The sequence below is a fragment of the Dromaius novaehollandiae genome, chromosome W (assembly GCF_036370855.1).
Source record: "Dromaius novaehollandiae isolate bDroNov1 chromosome W, bDroNov1.hap1, whole genome shotgun sequence".
NCBI classification, from domain to species: domain Eukaryota; kingdom Metazoa; phylum Chordata; class Aves; order Casuariiformes; family Dromaiidae; genus Dromaius; species Dromaius novaehollandiae.
This window is the reverse complement of record NC_088130.1, coordinates 3,060,730-3,077,208: the sequence shown is the minus strand read 5'-3', so window position 1 is coordinate 3,077,208 and position 16,479 is coordinate 3,060,730. Positions and strand designations below refer to the sequence as shown.

Sequence of the window (16,479 nt, the reverse complement as noted above, 5' to 3'; positions counted from 1 at the left end):
CCTTTTACATTCAATTAGACACCACACCAGGAGCCTTTGCAGCTGTTTTGCTGTAAAGATGAAAAGGGCAAGCTCATCCCAGTAGCATATAAATCCAGAAAACTAGTGGAACTATAATTGGATTATTCAGCCTCTGAGCAGGAGCGTTTGGCAGATGTTTGGGCAGTGCAAAAAATTGATATTTACATGTACAACCTCTGTTGGGGTTCAGGCAATACGCTCTCCTTTAAAGTATTTTCTATTGGGGTTACTGACAGGAAGTAGCGTTTCTAATACCTATATTGCCGACTGACCATTATTATTGATGAACTGTGGAGTAACCTCTGAAAGTTTAAACAAACCTGATCTCTTAACACATGTCCTTATTAGTGAGAGAGCAGAATACAAGCACTCAAACATTTATGTGGAATGTCCTACACATTAGATTGTAGAAGATTTTAAAGAGTTAACACAAAACCATAGTGCAAATGAAATTTGGTTTACTGATAGAAGCTCTATATGCTTTGAGGGAAAGCAATGCACAAGTTATGCAGCTCTAAATACAAACAGGGATAAAATACAGGGAGCACTGCCAAGTGGATGAGCCAAGCATGCATAATTAAGGGCAATATTAGAGGTCATCAGACAACAAAAAGCTGGACAGGTCATGATTTTAGCTGATTCTCATTACTGCATGGAGAGAATATTATATTGGATGTTTGATTAGGACAAGAGGTGATTGAAAGCTAATTTTAAATAGGAATTGATGAGATAAGATTCATACATGGGGAAAACATCCTGGAAACCAGTTACAAATTAGACATGTAAAAGGCTCACCAAAAGAATGAGAACCCAGAAGCTGAATGAAACAATAAGGTGGATTTAGCTGCTAAAAAGGCTGCCAGCCTAGGGGGCATGAAACAAACAGCAATGGCAGTTACTAGAACACAACAAAAACAACAGGATCAAAACAAACAGGAAATGGAAAGAGAGAAAGTAGAATTGATAAACATGCCATGAAATGTTACATGAAAGTTGGATGTCAAGAAAATTACAACATGGGAAGGCATAGAAGCAGATATTAGGAACCGAGTTAAAAAAAATTGCCTTAAATGCACACAAGAGGGGACAAGACCAAAAACAAGTCAGCTCCCCTTGGTGCACAAGTGGACTGTAGGACCACGGACATTACAATGGATAGATTACATATATAAGCTGCCAAAGACAGTCTGTGGTGACGAATATTATCTGGTAGTGATCTATTCCTTTTCTGGATGGGCAGAGGCCTTTTTTGCAAAGCAGCACATAGCAGCAGTTATAGAAAAACGTTTCAAGAAATTTTCTGCCACCAGGGGACTCCATAAACTGGGATCCAAACCTACCAGGTTTTGTTTGGAACAAAAATGCAGTTGATTATACCCTTGGTGTCACCAGAAACTGCCATGGAAGAAGATGTTTTAGGCTTGGGTGACTGAGATGCATCAGGAGTAGAGATACAAGAAAAAATTGAGAGAAGTAGGAAAGAAAGAAGTGAAGGTGCTCCTTTGGATATGCATGTATGGGAAGCAGGGGACTCAAGTCATGTACCTCAAACTGACACCCAAAAAACATAACTTACAAACTAAATGGTAAGGAGCCTTTACAGTCAGCAACTACATGAGCCCTCTTTCTCAGAGAGCCAAAAGGTAAGTGGGTACCTGTATCCCAGCTAAAAGGAGTTAACTACTAATGATACCTATTAGATATAAGATAATAAAAGGTAACAAAACCAAAAATGAGCAGCTTCCTTTGGACAGATGGATGTCTAAATACATTAGCTTTGCTTTGGCTAGTTTCTTTTTTGTTTTGATTGTCATATGCATAAGAGGGGGATGATATACTTTACATTACAGGTCAATTATCATGGCTAAAGTTAGAAACATGAGAAACAAGAACAGGAACAGACTGCAGTGATTAAAAATATATATATATATCTTCAAACAAGAGAAACCCCATTTTTCTCAGTGGAGATAGATGTACCTCCCATGATTGATATCAACAACAAATAATGAATGCATTTACTTCCCTTACCTTGAGGATGGCAAAAAATGAATGCAATGGATCAATAACATTGTGTTTCAGAATACTGAGACAAATCCTGTGTTACTGACAAATTTTCCAATTTTAAGGGACTGTACTATATGTGGATTAAAAAGAGCACTAACCTGACCTGGACAGGATATTCTAACTCTATCTGGTTGGCTGTTTTTTGGTTTGATTTGGGTTTTGCTTTTCAGGGGAGGGGGGGTGTCAATGTAATGCAAAGCAGTGCACTATTTTTAATCAGCTGTTTTAAAGGAAATAATTATATGATGTAAAGCTAATTGCATTTCAAATTGTATTGTTAATAATAGTGCTAGCAATACTGCAATGCATATTATAATGGAATCTGAACATTTAAACAGACTAATCCATCAGTCATTTTGGATACTCAGTCTGAGAGCTCAATGGATTAGTGGTGCATTAAGAGATCTAGAAATACATTACAAAAAATGAAGTTATAACAAATGAGTTTGTCCTACTAGGATACAATCTGAAGAATCCTTTGCTCCTACTGAGGCAATAACTAATTTTACATGGTACCAGTTAGAAGTTCAAGATTCTCATGTTACCGGAAATAGATGTGTGTGTGTTGTTTCCCTGCATCCAGTTTGGTGGGGATTGCATTAGAAAAACTGAACCCTCTGCAGACAAATGTATGTGTAATGTCTCTCATGTACAGATAAAGGGTGAAGCATCAGTAGCATCCACCCATATCATGCATCAACTATGGTGTAATCATGCTTAGATAACATGGAAGGACACCACACTAGAATTTGTATGGGGTTACTAGAACAAACTTATTAGGGAATCACAACAAAGAGAACAAGAAGCTAAAGCATTATTAAAGAGACACCAAGCTGGGCAACTTGATATTTTATTAGAAAGCCAATGGTTACTGCAATTAGAAAATGATGGAGAGATCCTAACTATTCACCATTGGTACAGCATTTTTAATCAGCTATACTATAAAGGAAATAACTATAGGATATAACACTAATTGTATTTCAAAGGTGTAGTGAGAGCACCTGCGGGAGATCTGGCGAGGAGTCAGCGACTGGCAGAGGACGTGGTAGCAGCCCCAGAGTGTGCTCTCTACCCACTGACCGAATGCCCGTCAGGGCCAGGCATGCATATTCTGCTTTGTCAGCAGTGTCCAGCTGCTTCCCGGCCAGCAGCTACTCAAGCTTAGCACAGCTGAGATAAGGAAATAGCTCTAGCAGATTTAAGGGGCCCTTGGGATACAACGAGGTGAGTCCCGCCTGGGCACTCGACCCGTGCGTCCAGCAGCCTCCCATCGGCGACCCCTCGGTGCGGTTCCCGGGGCTCCCCGTGCAGCTTGGAGTCTAAGGCCTTCATTAAATCTACCCTGTTTAACCCCTCACAAACTTTGAGTGTCTCCCTCTGCCAGTATCCGACCCTCCCTTTCCCACCTTGCGGTCACAAACTACTGTTAACAATAGTGCTAGTATATTGCAATGCACTACATGGCATACATGGCACTTTGTGTGCCTTTGTGCTATGGTTAATATGACTGAAGATCCCAATATTTAAATATTTTTTAAAATCTGTGAGATCCAGATGGTCAATATATTAGAATGAATCACAAGGTATCTGTATGTTAATGTCATAAAGGCCTCTTTTTGTGCAAGTTTGCATGAATGGATTCTATAGATACCTATAGGCTTAGATGGAAAAATAGTTACCGGAAAACAGCAGGCTGAAGAGAGGAAAAGTACATGCTGAGTAGTAGTGTGTGAAGGTCTCCCAAAGACTGATAAGCTCCAAAAACTAGTGGTCCTGTTGAATCTGCAAGAACCAATGAACTCAGAACACCAAAAGCGTGCAAAATCTGTCCAAGGCCACCAGCACACACTGGCATCAGCAATGGGTTGTGTAACTCAGACTACACCCAAGAGGGCCGTGGCTGCTATATGCAGACAAAGACTACAGGATTATACACACATCTCATGAAACAAGGGACCCCTGAAGGACTCTCTGAACACCTACCTGGAAGTCACTGGCTCATCAGTACAACCCTCTGCTTCTGAGTATACAGCTGGGGTTGGCCTCTTAGCTGTTGCTCCAACTGGGTAACTATGAGGGACTGTCTGTGAGTGAACTGTGTGAGGGAATATTTGAATGTGTTGTATGAATAGTTATCTCCTATTAACTGTAACAGCTTGATTCTATTAATAGAACATCTTTTATTAATTAAGCTGTTCTTAATAAACACTGGTAGTGATCTGGGTCTCCCCTGATTCAATCCCCTACTGGGGGAAAGGAAATCGACAACATAAATATAGTTCATTCAAATGCGGACACTGTCTGAACCAAGAGGGGGACTGTAGAGAGCTGTAACAGAAAAATTAAGATAGGTATAAATAAAATATGAACATACAATCATAGACACATAATTTAGGTCGGAAGGGACTTTAAGAGGTCATCTAGTCCAACCCCCTTCTCAAAACAGGTCTAATTAGATCAGGTTGCTCAGTGCAGTCGAGTCTTGAACACCTCCAAAGACAGACATTCCACAGCCTCTGGGCAACCTGCTCCAGTATCTAACCAACCCCATGGTAAACTTTTTTTTCCTCATATCTAATCAGAATTTCCCCATGATCCAACTTGTGTTCATCATTACTTCCCATCCTATCACCATGCATCTCCAAGAAGAGTCTAGCTCCATCTTCTCTGTATCCTCTGCTCGGGTACTTGTAGACAGCAATAAGGTTTCCCCTTAGCCTTCTCTTCTCAAGGCTGAACAAGCCCAGTTTTCCCAGCCTCTCCTTGTACATCCTGCATGGCCTTTGAGATGGACTCTTCAGAATTTACTATTAAAAATTAAATTATTCTATGAAATAGTTTTGGGTTGGAAGGGACCTTCAGAGGTCGAGTGCAACCCCCTGATCAAAGCCGGTCTAATTAGATCGGGTTGCTCATGGCTTTGTCCAGTTGAGTCTTGAACGCCTCCAAGGATGGAGATTCCACAACCTCTCTGGGTGGACTGTTCCAGTACTTGACCACCCTCATGGTGTTTAAAAAAACCCAACAAACAAACTCCTAATATTTAAAAAGAATTTTCTGTGTTCCAACTTGTGTCTGTTGCCTCTTTTCCTATTGTTGTGCATCTCTGAGAAGACTCTGGCTTCACCTTCTCTGTATCCTCCAATCAGGTAGTTGTAGACAGCAATAAGGTCTCCACTTAGCCTTTTCTTCTCCAGGTTGAACAAGCCCAGTTTTCCCAGCCTCTCCTTGTACGTCATGTTCTCTAGCCCCCTGACCAGCTTGTTGGCCCTCCACTGGACTCGCTTGAGTAGGTCAATATCTTTCTTGTACTGGGGAACCCAAAACTGGACACAGCACTCCAGATGCAGTCTCACAATTGCCAAATAGAGGGGAAGGATCACTTCCCTGGACCTGCTAGCTCCACTCTTACTAGTACAGCCCAGGATGCGGTGGGCCTCCTTTGCTGAAAGGGCACACTGCCGATTCATGTTCAACTATGTTGTCCACCAGGACCCCCAGATCCTTTTCTGCAAAGCTGCTTCCTAGACAGTCAGCCCCTAGCCTATATTGTTATTATTCCATCACAGATGCAGGACTTGGGATCTGCTCTTGTTGAACTCCATAAGGTTCCAGTCAGTCCTTTTCTCCAGCATGCCCAGGTCCCTCTGACTAGCAGCCCTGTCCTCCAGTGTACTGACTGCTCTCCCCAAAGCAGTGTCATCCACAAACTTGCTGAGGGTGCATTACATCCCATCATCCAGGTTGTTAATGAAGACAAACAGTACCAGGCCCAGTATTGGTCCCTGAGGGAACCCACTAGTAACTGGCTACCAGCTGGACTTCACACCACTGATCACAGCTCTTTGAGCCAGGCAGCCCAGCCAGTTTTCCACCCACCTTCTCATCTACTTGTCCAGCCCATATATCTCACCCATTTGGTGAGAAGGAGACTATGGGAAACTGTGTCAAAGGCCTTGCTAAAAATCAAGGTATACAACATCCACTGCGGTCTCCTCTTCCACAGTGCCAGTCACCTCATCATAGAAAGCATGATTTGCCCTTGGTAAATCCATGCTGGCTGCTCCAAATCACCTTCTTGTCTTCCATATGTTTAGAAATGGCTTCTAAGAGAATTTGTTCCATAATCTTCCCAGGGACTGAGGTGAGGTTGACCAGCTGCCATGGTTGGTCAACCTTCTGCACATTGGAATGGATGAGACTCATGCTTTGAGGAGGCTGTCCTTGAAGATTAGCCAGCTCTCCTAGGCCCCTTTGCCCTCCAGGGCAGTTTCCCACAGGCTACCACCAAGCGGGTCTCTGAACAGGCTAAAATCTACTCTTAAGTCCATGGTTGTAATTCTGCTGTTTATTTTGCTCGCTCAGGATCTTAAACTCCACAGTCTCATGGTCACTGCAGCCAAGGCTGCCCTTGACCTTCACATCATCCAACAGTTCTTCTGCTTGGAAGTAGCAGGTTGTCACAAGCAAGACAGTCTCGACTCTGGGAATTTCACCTTATTTAATTTATTGCCAATTAACAAACTTTTAATTACTGATTCAGATATTGAGAAAGAAAGGAAGAAGACAGTTAAACAAACATTTAGGGAAAACACCTTTCCTCCCCTTTCCATAGGCTCGACTTCAGTCCAAGACCTCTCCCCTCCCCCCTTCCTAGTCTCAACTCTCCTTGTTTTGCCTGCACATTACACTCAGTCCCTCCCAAACCTCTCAGTGAGGTGACAGGCAGTGCAGGAGGTTGGGGTCAGTGCATAGTGGTTTCTGTCTGCTGCTCCTTGATTCTTACTCTTTTCTTCTGCTACTCCTAGCTTCTTACTCATTTCCTCTGCTCTGGTGTGGGTTCCTCCATGGGCTGCAATCCCTTTGGGGGTGTACCTGCTCCAGCATGGCTTCCTCCACAGGCCACAGTCCCCTCAGAGGTGTACTTCCTCCAGCATGGAGTGCCTCCTTCCAAGAGTGCATCTCCAGCTGCATCCCCAACAATGTCCCCTTTTACTTGCCTCCTCCATTTCATTTCTCCAAACATGTCTCTTCACATTTCTCCTCATGTGTTCCCTTTTGTTTATCCTCCCACATCTCCTCATGTCTTTCTGGTCCCCAGGACACATCTGCTCCACCCCTTGTGCCCTTGCTGCTTCCCTTCAGGTTATGGTAATCCTCCTCCAGCATACCTATCTTAAAGCTCTCCTCACTAGGTTAGCAAGCCTGTTTGTAAAGACACTCTTGCCCCACCTTATCAGATGTATCCCATACCTGCTCAGAAGCCCTCACTCCTCAAAGAGGGTCCCATGGTCATAGAAGGCAAAGCCCTGCCTTTGACACCAGCTATGCAGCAAGGTGTTGACCTGCTGGATGAGCCCACTTTTTCTCCGGCCTTTCCCTCTCAGTAGCAGGATTGAGGAGAACACCACCTGGACCCCCATGCCCTTCACCCTTGCCCCCAGAGCTCTGTAGAAACTCTTGATATGCTTCTGGTTACCCCTAGCAAAATTGTTGGTGCCCACATGGAAAAGCAGCAAGGGGTAATAGCCTGAGGGCCAGCCAAGCCATGACAGCCCTTCTGCAACATCCCAGATCCTGGCTCCTGGCAAGCAACAAACCTCCCAAGACATCAGGTCAGATCAGCAGATTGGTGCCTCTGTCTCCTGCAGGAAGCAGTCTCCGATAACTATCACACACTTTCTCCTTCATGTGGACACAAGGTTTGGGCTCAGCTGGCTCTGATGAATCCCCAATGAATCTTTTTTGGCCTCACCAGTGCCCAGGGCACTATACCTATTCTGAAGTTACAGTTCTACAGGTGGAGCAGAAGCCTTTTTCCTGATGCCAGAAATTGCAAGCTTCCAGCCTTCCCCATTGTGGCAGCCACCCTCCACTTCCTGTTTGACCATGACCTCCAGCTGTCCCTCCTTCCCTGCTCTGTGTGGCTCAGGCTCTTGTCTCTGCAGAGCTTCCATGAAGACCCTGTCAATCTCCTCTTCATTTTCCCTGATGATGCGCAGCCTGCTCACCTCTTCCTGCAGCTCCTTCACCTGGTGATTCAGTGCCTTGACCAGAGCACATCTCTCACAGGAGAGGCCACCACTGCCCCCAGTCCCAGGGAGATGCCAGGCACTCTCTGCAGCCCAAAACCTGGGCAGCAGCATCCTCCCCCTGGAGCTCTGTCTGGGTTGAGTCCTCCAATATGCCAAGGGCATTAGCACCAGTTGATGCCAGAGTGTGTTCCCTGCTGCGTGTTGAGATCACTGTTGCACCACCTGCAAGCAGCCCTACCCAGCCCTGAGTAGAAGTGCCAGGCCCCTCTGCACCCCGATGTGCTAACTGCTGTGACAACTGCTACATATCTGCTGTTCTCTGTGCTTGACCCTCCCTAGTCAGGAGTCAGCCTTTCCCAGCAGTAGCCTAGATCCAAAGATGCCAGAAGCTCCCAGAAGAACTGGAAGCAGAGCCCAGAACCATCATGCAAACTGAGAGTATCAACCACAAATGGCAGCCCGAGCAGCAGCCCAGCACCCTGCCCATACCCTACTCCATGAACTGCTGAGCCCCTGTTCACAGTGCTTCAAGTCATGGTGCCCCTTAAGGAGCAACTAAATAGCAAATGGGAGCCACATGCAGGTGCTGCCACTCTAGGAGGAAGCTGCCCCCCCCCCCAACCCTGCCACATCCCTTCTTGGGAGACTAGGAGCCCACCAGAACACCTCGCAACCATGGTTCACTTAGCTTGTGAATGCTGTCATGAGGCTTAAAATAGAACATAAACTAGAAGAAACAGCAGAACAAGGGTTAAAGGAATGACTTGTACTGATAATCAGGAACACCTTTCCTAGTCAGCCAAATTGAAGAATGTATATTTTCTGTCAAGCCTTTAAGACATGCGCTCTTTTAAGACAACTCATCAGTGGAAGACCCTGCATTCTGACAGCAGGAGGGATGGCAACAAAATTGCAGCATATTGCACATGCTAATCCTTTTTCTGTAAGCCCACCAATAAGATAATAGCATAAGACCACTCCTAAAGGATATAAAAGAGCCTAGTCAGATGGTAAGCAATCTGCAAGTTATCTGCTTGAAGGCAATAGAGGAATTGGCATGCAAATGAAATTACACAGAGAAAAGACTTAAGGACCAAAAATACACTTGTGAAACTACACAAAGTTGAAGAGGAAAGCAGAAGGATCCTTTGAACAAGCAAATAGAGTGGCAGAAGAACCAGAAGAGCACAGCAACTAAGGGGTGAGATCAGTTTTCAAGAGCAGCATGACTAACTGCAGAGATGGCTAACAGGTCAAGGAGCCTGCAAATGAAATGCTGGTTCTGAGACATGACAAAAAACAGCTCATTGGAATCCCTGCACTCAAACCATCCTCACCAGGGTTCAGATACTGAATTCAAGATGTATGAAAATGGAAAAAAATCTAGCTCCCCTTTGACTTCAAGATATGTTGGCAACGTGACTATTTTTCAGCAAGCTTTACCTGTAAACTAAGCACACACAAAAAAAACCCACCGACACATGAGGCATCTAAAACACCATGTGCTATTTTGAAAATGCAAGAGAAGAACCTGGTAAGTTACAATACAAGGGAGGTTTTGATATTGGAACAAATATCCAGCATGAACGATATTCTCTAAAAACAGCTTTTCCCATATTCCAAATAACTACACAGCAAGGAAGGGAAGCTCGCTAGCAAAAAAATCCCAGCACTACTAAAACCAGTTTTTGCTGTACCACTCTACGTGCATCAGCTACCCGTCTTTCACTTAGCCTCTGTCTGAAAGACATCCAACAGATCTAAAGCTTCAATCTCTGTTTCTAAGAAGGACAGGCAGCTCCTGTATCCATGTTTACTTCAGGAACCTGGGAAAACATCAGTACTCCGCACTTTATCCAGGCATTTTGGTGGTGAACGCTCCCACAGAGGTTTTTTTTGTTTGTTTGTTTTGGTTTTTTTTTGTTTTTTTTTTTTTTTGCAAAGCAGAAGTGTGAAACTGACAGTGACAATTTTATTGCACCCTACAGGGATCGGAAAAGTGGAATTGACCACTTTCAGCCTAGCTGAAGCTTGAAGGAACTGGGTAAAGAGGCAGCAATACTGTTCAGATGCTTTAAAAAAAAAAAAAAAAAAAAAAAAAAAAAAAAAAAAAGTACTTCAAGTTCACACATGGAATTCTATCTTCAGACCCAAAACAGCTAAAAATGTAGAATATAATTAAAGGGGAAAAAAATCTTACATGAAAGCATTGTTCATTTAGTCTTGGCCTTATACTTTAAACATAAATCTACATTGCTTGTTAACATTGTTTAAAAAGTGTTCAGGCACTCTAACTCAGTTAAAGCAGGCAGCACTGCCTTGAAGTCATACTTCTCCCCTCCCACAAATTGCAGCTCCTGCATCAAAAAAGAACACTGACATCATTACACACCACCACCTCTATTGGCTTCGTTGTTCTTCCCTTTCCACACACAACCCCAACACAAGGGAGAAGGAAAACAGTATGCTACAAACTGCAACCTAATGGCTACACAACCTCCCTCCCTCTCTCCCCCAAAAGAGGGCAGAACACAGTAAGTTATCACACTTCTGTGAAACAAGTATCTAAATTCAGAAAAAAATATGAATTTTATTCTTTTATGACCGACCTTATATTATTTACACAGTCCTCATGAGCTTCAGAAAGAGTTTTGATGTGCTCCGAAGATATAGGGTCAAAAAGCAGGACTTCAGTCTGTTCACAAGCAACTGTCAGCACTGACCTGAAGAAGGGCACAGAAAAAAGGAAGTGTATTTGTGCTTAGTGAAAGGCCATGATGCTTCCACACACCTAGCTAACCTCCATTCAGCTAGCCTCACTGAAACACCACTTCACAGTTATTCAGTTTGGTTTTATGTTCACACCACACAGATTCTACACAGTGCTTATATTCTTAAATTGCCTTTTTGCAGATAACTTCTTTCAAGCCCCCTCTAATTCACAAAAATGTAGTGGAAACTTATATGCTCTTTTATTCAGTTAACTCCTCTACCACCTGTTCAAGAGACCTTATCTCTTTTTCAGCCTGTCTGTTGGCATAAATTGATGCACACCTAGTATACTTATCAGACAAGCTACATGACCATTTTAATTGTGTTTTATAAAACCATATAAAAAAAGGCATATAACTGCTATGTACTTCATAAGATTCAATGACAACATGAATCAATTCACACAGTTAAGTATATTTAGTACAGTTTTAAACAAAACATTATTTGAGGGCACTCTGTCCCATCAATGCAGTGCTTTGTATTCTAACCCAGTGGTTCTTGGCTTGAAAAAAAAATAATAATCAAGTTCTGTTCTAAGCATGAAAATTGCAGCTTTTTCTGTGTGAACAGATTTTGTGATTACTGCAGGAAGGAAAGGCAAAAAAAAAAAATAGGATGGCAGTAGCCAAGAGTAAGAGAATTTTATTCTCAAGTTCTACTGCAGATTTCCCATTTGACTATGCTTATTTTGCAGTCCCCCTCCATCCACTCACTGACAGCACTTTTCTAGGGTTTTAAGAAACTTAATAATTTGCATTTAAGAGTGGCACCAGACCATCAGATGAAAGGCTCTACACAATGCAATAGAGAGAGGTTGCACTACACAAGGAAGTGCATTTGGCAGAAGCGTTAGAGTACTCAAATGTTAGTCATATGTTACGCACTGACCAGTTATCAGATACATTTTTGGATGATTTACAATATCACTGTATTAGCTTGAATCAGGAGACAGACAACATAAGAAAACAGATTTTCCCCAATCCCACTCCATTATCAACTATGACAGTATTCCTCTAAAAGCATTAAAGATTATTAACAAAATTAGATAACAATTTCATATCAGGCAGCTGCTGCTGAAAGTACAACCAAATTTGCTGCTTCAGATTCTCTCCCTACATAATTTGAATTGCATGGCTATTCAGTCTGGCCTCAATCCAGAAGCAGTAGGAAGAAGAGAAACACTGAGTGTGCTATTCAACAGAAGTTTAAAACCAAACTAAAAAAAAAACAACAACAAAAAAACCCCAATAACATTCTTTATGAATAACCTGACTATTCAAGCAGCTTTGTTGACTGTCTATTTTTCCTACATCAAAATAGCATGAAGCCAGCACACATCCAAGACAGAAATTAGATTGTTCAGAAGGTTTTTTAAAAACATTTGGCCATTCTACAACTCAACCATTTCTCACTAAAACTTTATATTTGGAATGAGTGTCAGCTTTTAAAGTAGCAAGAAGTCAAAAGGGGATTGCTATCAGATATCACTTGTTAGTTGCAATGACAAACCTTTAATTCTTTGATGAAGTGTTTTGTTTTCTGAACATGACAGCATTATTGTGGACATGATGGCCAGAGGCAGCAAAAGCAAAGCATCAGCACCAGGCTAAATTTGGTATTATCACAGACTTGGGCTGACACTGTGGCTAATTGTTACCAATGCTTTTTAAGAGTAATTTGGCACCAGCCACCAAAATGGCCTGTCATTGCTAGTCTAAGGACACACAAGAAAAGGTCTGGAGCAAGAGATAACACCTTACTAGATCAGCTGATTTGGGGGGGGGGGGAGGAGAACGGACCTTTCAGGAACTTGGTTTTGCTACCCACTTTAAAATGCACCTTTTCTTTCCCATATGAAGAAAAGACCTCCACTCATGGTCATCCCTCCATTTGTGGAAATCGATTGTTGAAAACTTTTCCTAGAAGCTGAAAATCTAAGACCCTTTCCAGGATATTTTACCCATGGACACATTTATAAGAAAGAAGTCAAAGCTTACAAAAGTCAGAGAGGCACAGAAAGCATCAACTGTCCATAATTTGGGGAGAATGTCCACTGTTGCATTAGCCTAGCCTGGCTTAAGTCATTACCACAGAATAACAACACCTGGCTTATAAATGCTAAATAAATCTGATTCTCAATACCACTAAGACTACACTACTCTAGCAGACCAAACTGAACTGTCAGTGAAGTTGCCCTAAAGTGAAAGCTAAGGAGTTCTCCAGCATTACAGAAATTCTGACCAGTACAAAAACTGTACAACAGACTGAGTTATGGCAAGAGGGCAGTATGCCCCACCAAACCCCTGGTCAGCAAAATGACTCCTCAAGCAGCAACTCTCAAAAGATAGGCCAGGTCTTACTGGTGATATACAAACATCTTAAAGGCGAGACCCTCAGCCCAAGAGAGGGCTGCTCCCTGGCTCTAGAATAGTACTTTGAGGAGTTAGAAACAGCCTTAGGATGGGCAGGGAACAAGAAAGCAAAACAGCTGCCCACTGCCAGTTCTCTTAAGTGAGGCTAGGCTACAAAGAGTTTGTGAGTCACCGATGTAAAGGACTGTTCTGGACAGCATGAGTTAGAGCAGGCCTGTGACTGCTCTAACTTGAGTCTATGTAGCACAGGATGAAGGGAGAAATAAACAAGGCTTGGGCTGTTTCATTTGGCATTAATGTAACTGTGATGCAGGGCCATGATTGATTTAACCTAATTTAAGTCCAGATTGCTGGCCCTAGCACTCAGCCAGCCAAAAAACATGACAGATTAGGGACCAGATTCCTTTGCAGACAGATTCTTTTTGCTGGATTCATTTTAAGCTGGACAAAGTCTCTGATCTAGCTTGCAGTGCAACCTCACAAGTGCTATCACTGGCACAAGGGAAGCAGCAGGAATGCAGAACTGCCCCTTTTGGTAAAAGCTCGCACAAATAATTTTAAGCCAGAGTGCAGTTGTAACACTAACACACATTATCATGATCTACACTTTTTATGCTAGCATGGCACATCTACACACAGGGATTTTACCAACATATCACTGTAGCTAAGCTAGCAGAAGAGTCCTAGCCTAAGCAAGACCCTAGCCTCTTTCCTCTATGCCAAACTCAGCTGAGGGCTTCACTCAGTGCTTTGGGAAGCTCACGTTAATACCAAAGAACACGTGGCTGACAACCTATGAAAGGAATGAATTTGTTGCAACATGATAATTGCCCCCAACTGTTTTTGATAATTATTAGAGCTTAAATTTGCCCTTCTTTGAAAAAATGCTGATAGAACATACCAGGCGTTGAATGTTGCCATCAAAGCATTACCAAGGTAAAACTGTCATGAGTCCAGGTAATCAGGGAAACTACAACTCCACTCTGATGAAAATTCCCTGAAAACTGAAAAGCTGACTAGTTGTCACAGGTAGCGTAGATTTCAAATTTGACTGTCCAAACATAAAACACTGAGCCCAATGTGGGCCACAGTCTCATTCCACCAAGAAAATTAACATGAAAGAATACTGCAAGACAATTATATACAGACATTTCTAAACTTAGCTTGCTCTATTTTGAGCAGGACTTCTTGTTTTCCTTATTTAAGATGCATCCAACTCTTACTTGATTTAACATTCAACTGTCTATACTTTCACGTAAATCTGGAGAAGTACACCTCTAGCCTGTGAGCATTGGATGCAAACCCACAGAGTTCAGATAATCAAAAAAAGAGTTTCTATTTCAAGCCCATACCTCACACAGAAGTAGCAGTTTAGGGCTCTGAGGATGTCACACATTTTTTCCAACTAGCATAGACATTTTAAGAAATAGTCCCAACTTGTTCTCAACCTCCTGCCTTAGTTTTTTGCCTCCCTTCCCTCCCCCCCCCAAAAAAGGGGGGGGGGGGTCTCAAAGATACTGATGACACTGACAGGCAGTAGGAACTGTTATAGCTACTTGGGGAAAAATACCCTTATTTGTCATAACTCTCCTATTCTATCAGTGCTGTTCAGCACCCCTTGTTTGTAATGCATTTGATAGACTTGAGTGAAAAGAATAAACCAGACAAAAATCAAAACTTGATGGCCATGCAATTGTAAGTGAACACTTTACACTGTTGCACAGTGGAGACATAGATGCCCCACAGCACAAAGAACACATCTGGTCCTACTGGGCTTTACAAGACATGTCCTTCAGTCTCCCCCAGAGTATGTCTTGATTCACTCCCAAAGGATGTATGCCAAATGCTAGACTTCAGGCTACCCCCTGCCATTTACCTGCATCCATTGGGTGAACACCCCCATCATAAGCAAAAAGCATAGAGGTAACAAGGGTGTACACATTTTTACTCAGTAGCTTAAGTTGGAATCCTCAACAGATGCATACAACCACCACAAGCCAAAACAGGTTTTGCTCCTTTTAGTTGTGCTAAAAGGCAATGGCACCATTCATACTTACAGTCAGCAAAACTGAGCCCTGGCTGAATCCTGGCATGGTGTCACCAATCTGAAGGATGTCTTGCTATGAAAAGCCAAGGCTGTGTTACCCATCACAGCACAAGCAGAGAGCCCTGGGACAATTATCCTGTGATCCAGCCCTGAAGAAACCTCTTCCCCCAACAGGTGGGGGACTTGTAAGAGTGCCAGGAAGCCATAACTCCCCGGTGGTCAGAAGGGGGTCAAGTCTGTGCATGTACATGGGGACCAGATGCCCACAAATAAGTCAGATCCCAGCCAGAGCTGTAAGGGGGGAAGACATAGCCCCCAGTGGCCAGCGCTACGTAATTGCAGGGGGGGACACGCAGCCTCTAGATGAGTCAGGGCAGGGCCATGGAGGGAAGAGGGGACAGGATCCATACTTCCCCAGAAGTCAGACAAGGGTGTGTGTGTGTGTGTGTGTGTGCGTGCGTCTGTGTGCGCGTGGGGGAGGGGAACTGCAACCTCCCGGCCGGAGTCAGAACACTTACCCGTCGGGCGAGTACTCGAGGTTGAAGACGGCGCCGTGCGTGCGGGTGCTGAGGTACACGGAGTCGGCGGGCTGGATGGAGCTGTACAGCCCGGTCATGGCGCGGAAGGTGTCGCGGGCCGGATCCACCGCGGCGCTCCGGCCCAGGCAGCGCCCGTGCAGCCACCTGAACAGGCCGCCCCCCGCCCTCGGGGAGGCGGGCGGCGGCGACTTGGCTAGAGACTCTGTACCAGAAGGCGAGATGGGGATTAGAGCCACACCCACTTGGCTACTACCACCACCGGAGGACTCCCTCATGGGAGCCTCCACCTTCCCGCACAATGCACTCATCCCCCCCTCAGTCCCAGCCATGAGCATCATCAAGAACGCAGGAAAGACGTCGCTTCCTCCTCCTCCCCCCCACTACGCATGCACGACTGTCGCCACATGACCCGCCTCTCCGGACACACACCCTCCCCCAATCACGTGACACCTCCTCCTGCACTCCCCAAATATTACCCTGCAAAGAGACATGGCCCGTTGAGTGAAGCTGTGATTTACGTGCTCCAGCTGGATCCCGGCTTCCTCCACCTCCTGAAAGTCCCTTCTATGCCTAAAGCAGGAGTTGCAATAGTGGAGCCCACCCTGAAGCCTCCTGGAGAAGGAGAACAT

At 44.0% G+C, this 16,479-nt stretch overlaps 1 protein-coding gene across 2 annotated transcripts in view; it reads right to left on the bottom strand.

The window, feature by feature from the left end:
* The window catches only part of LOC135324502 (DDB1- and CUL4-associated factor 10-like), a 39,725-nt gene extending 23,475 nt beyond the window's left edge, over window positions 1-16,250 (bottom strand). Inside the window, exons 1-2 of one of the 2 annotated variants that reach the window (XM_064501038.1) lie at window positions 15,830-16,250; window positions 10,730-10,843 (exon numbers count right to left, since the gene is read on the bottom strand). In XM_064501038.1, the coding sequence (XP_064357108.1) occupies window positions 10,730-10,843; window positions 15,830-16,188 (473 nt within the window). In that variant the 5' untranslated portion in view covers window positions 16,189-16,250. The remainder of the gene's footprint in view (window positions 1-10,729; window positions 10,844-15,829) is intronic. The other variant, XM_064501039.1, reaches the window with a different exon arrangement.
* Window positions 16,251-16,479: the final 229 nt, after the last annotated feature.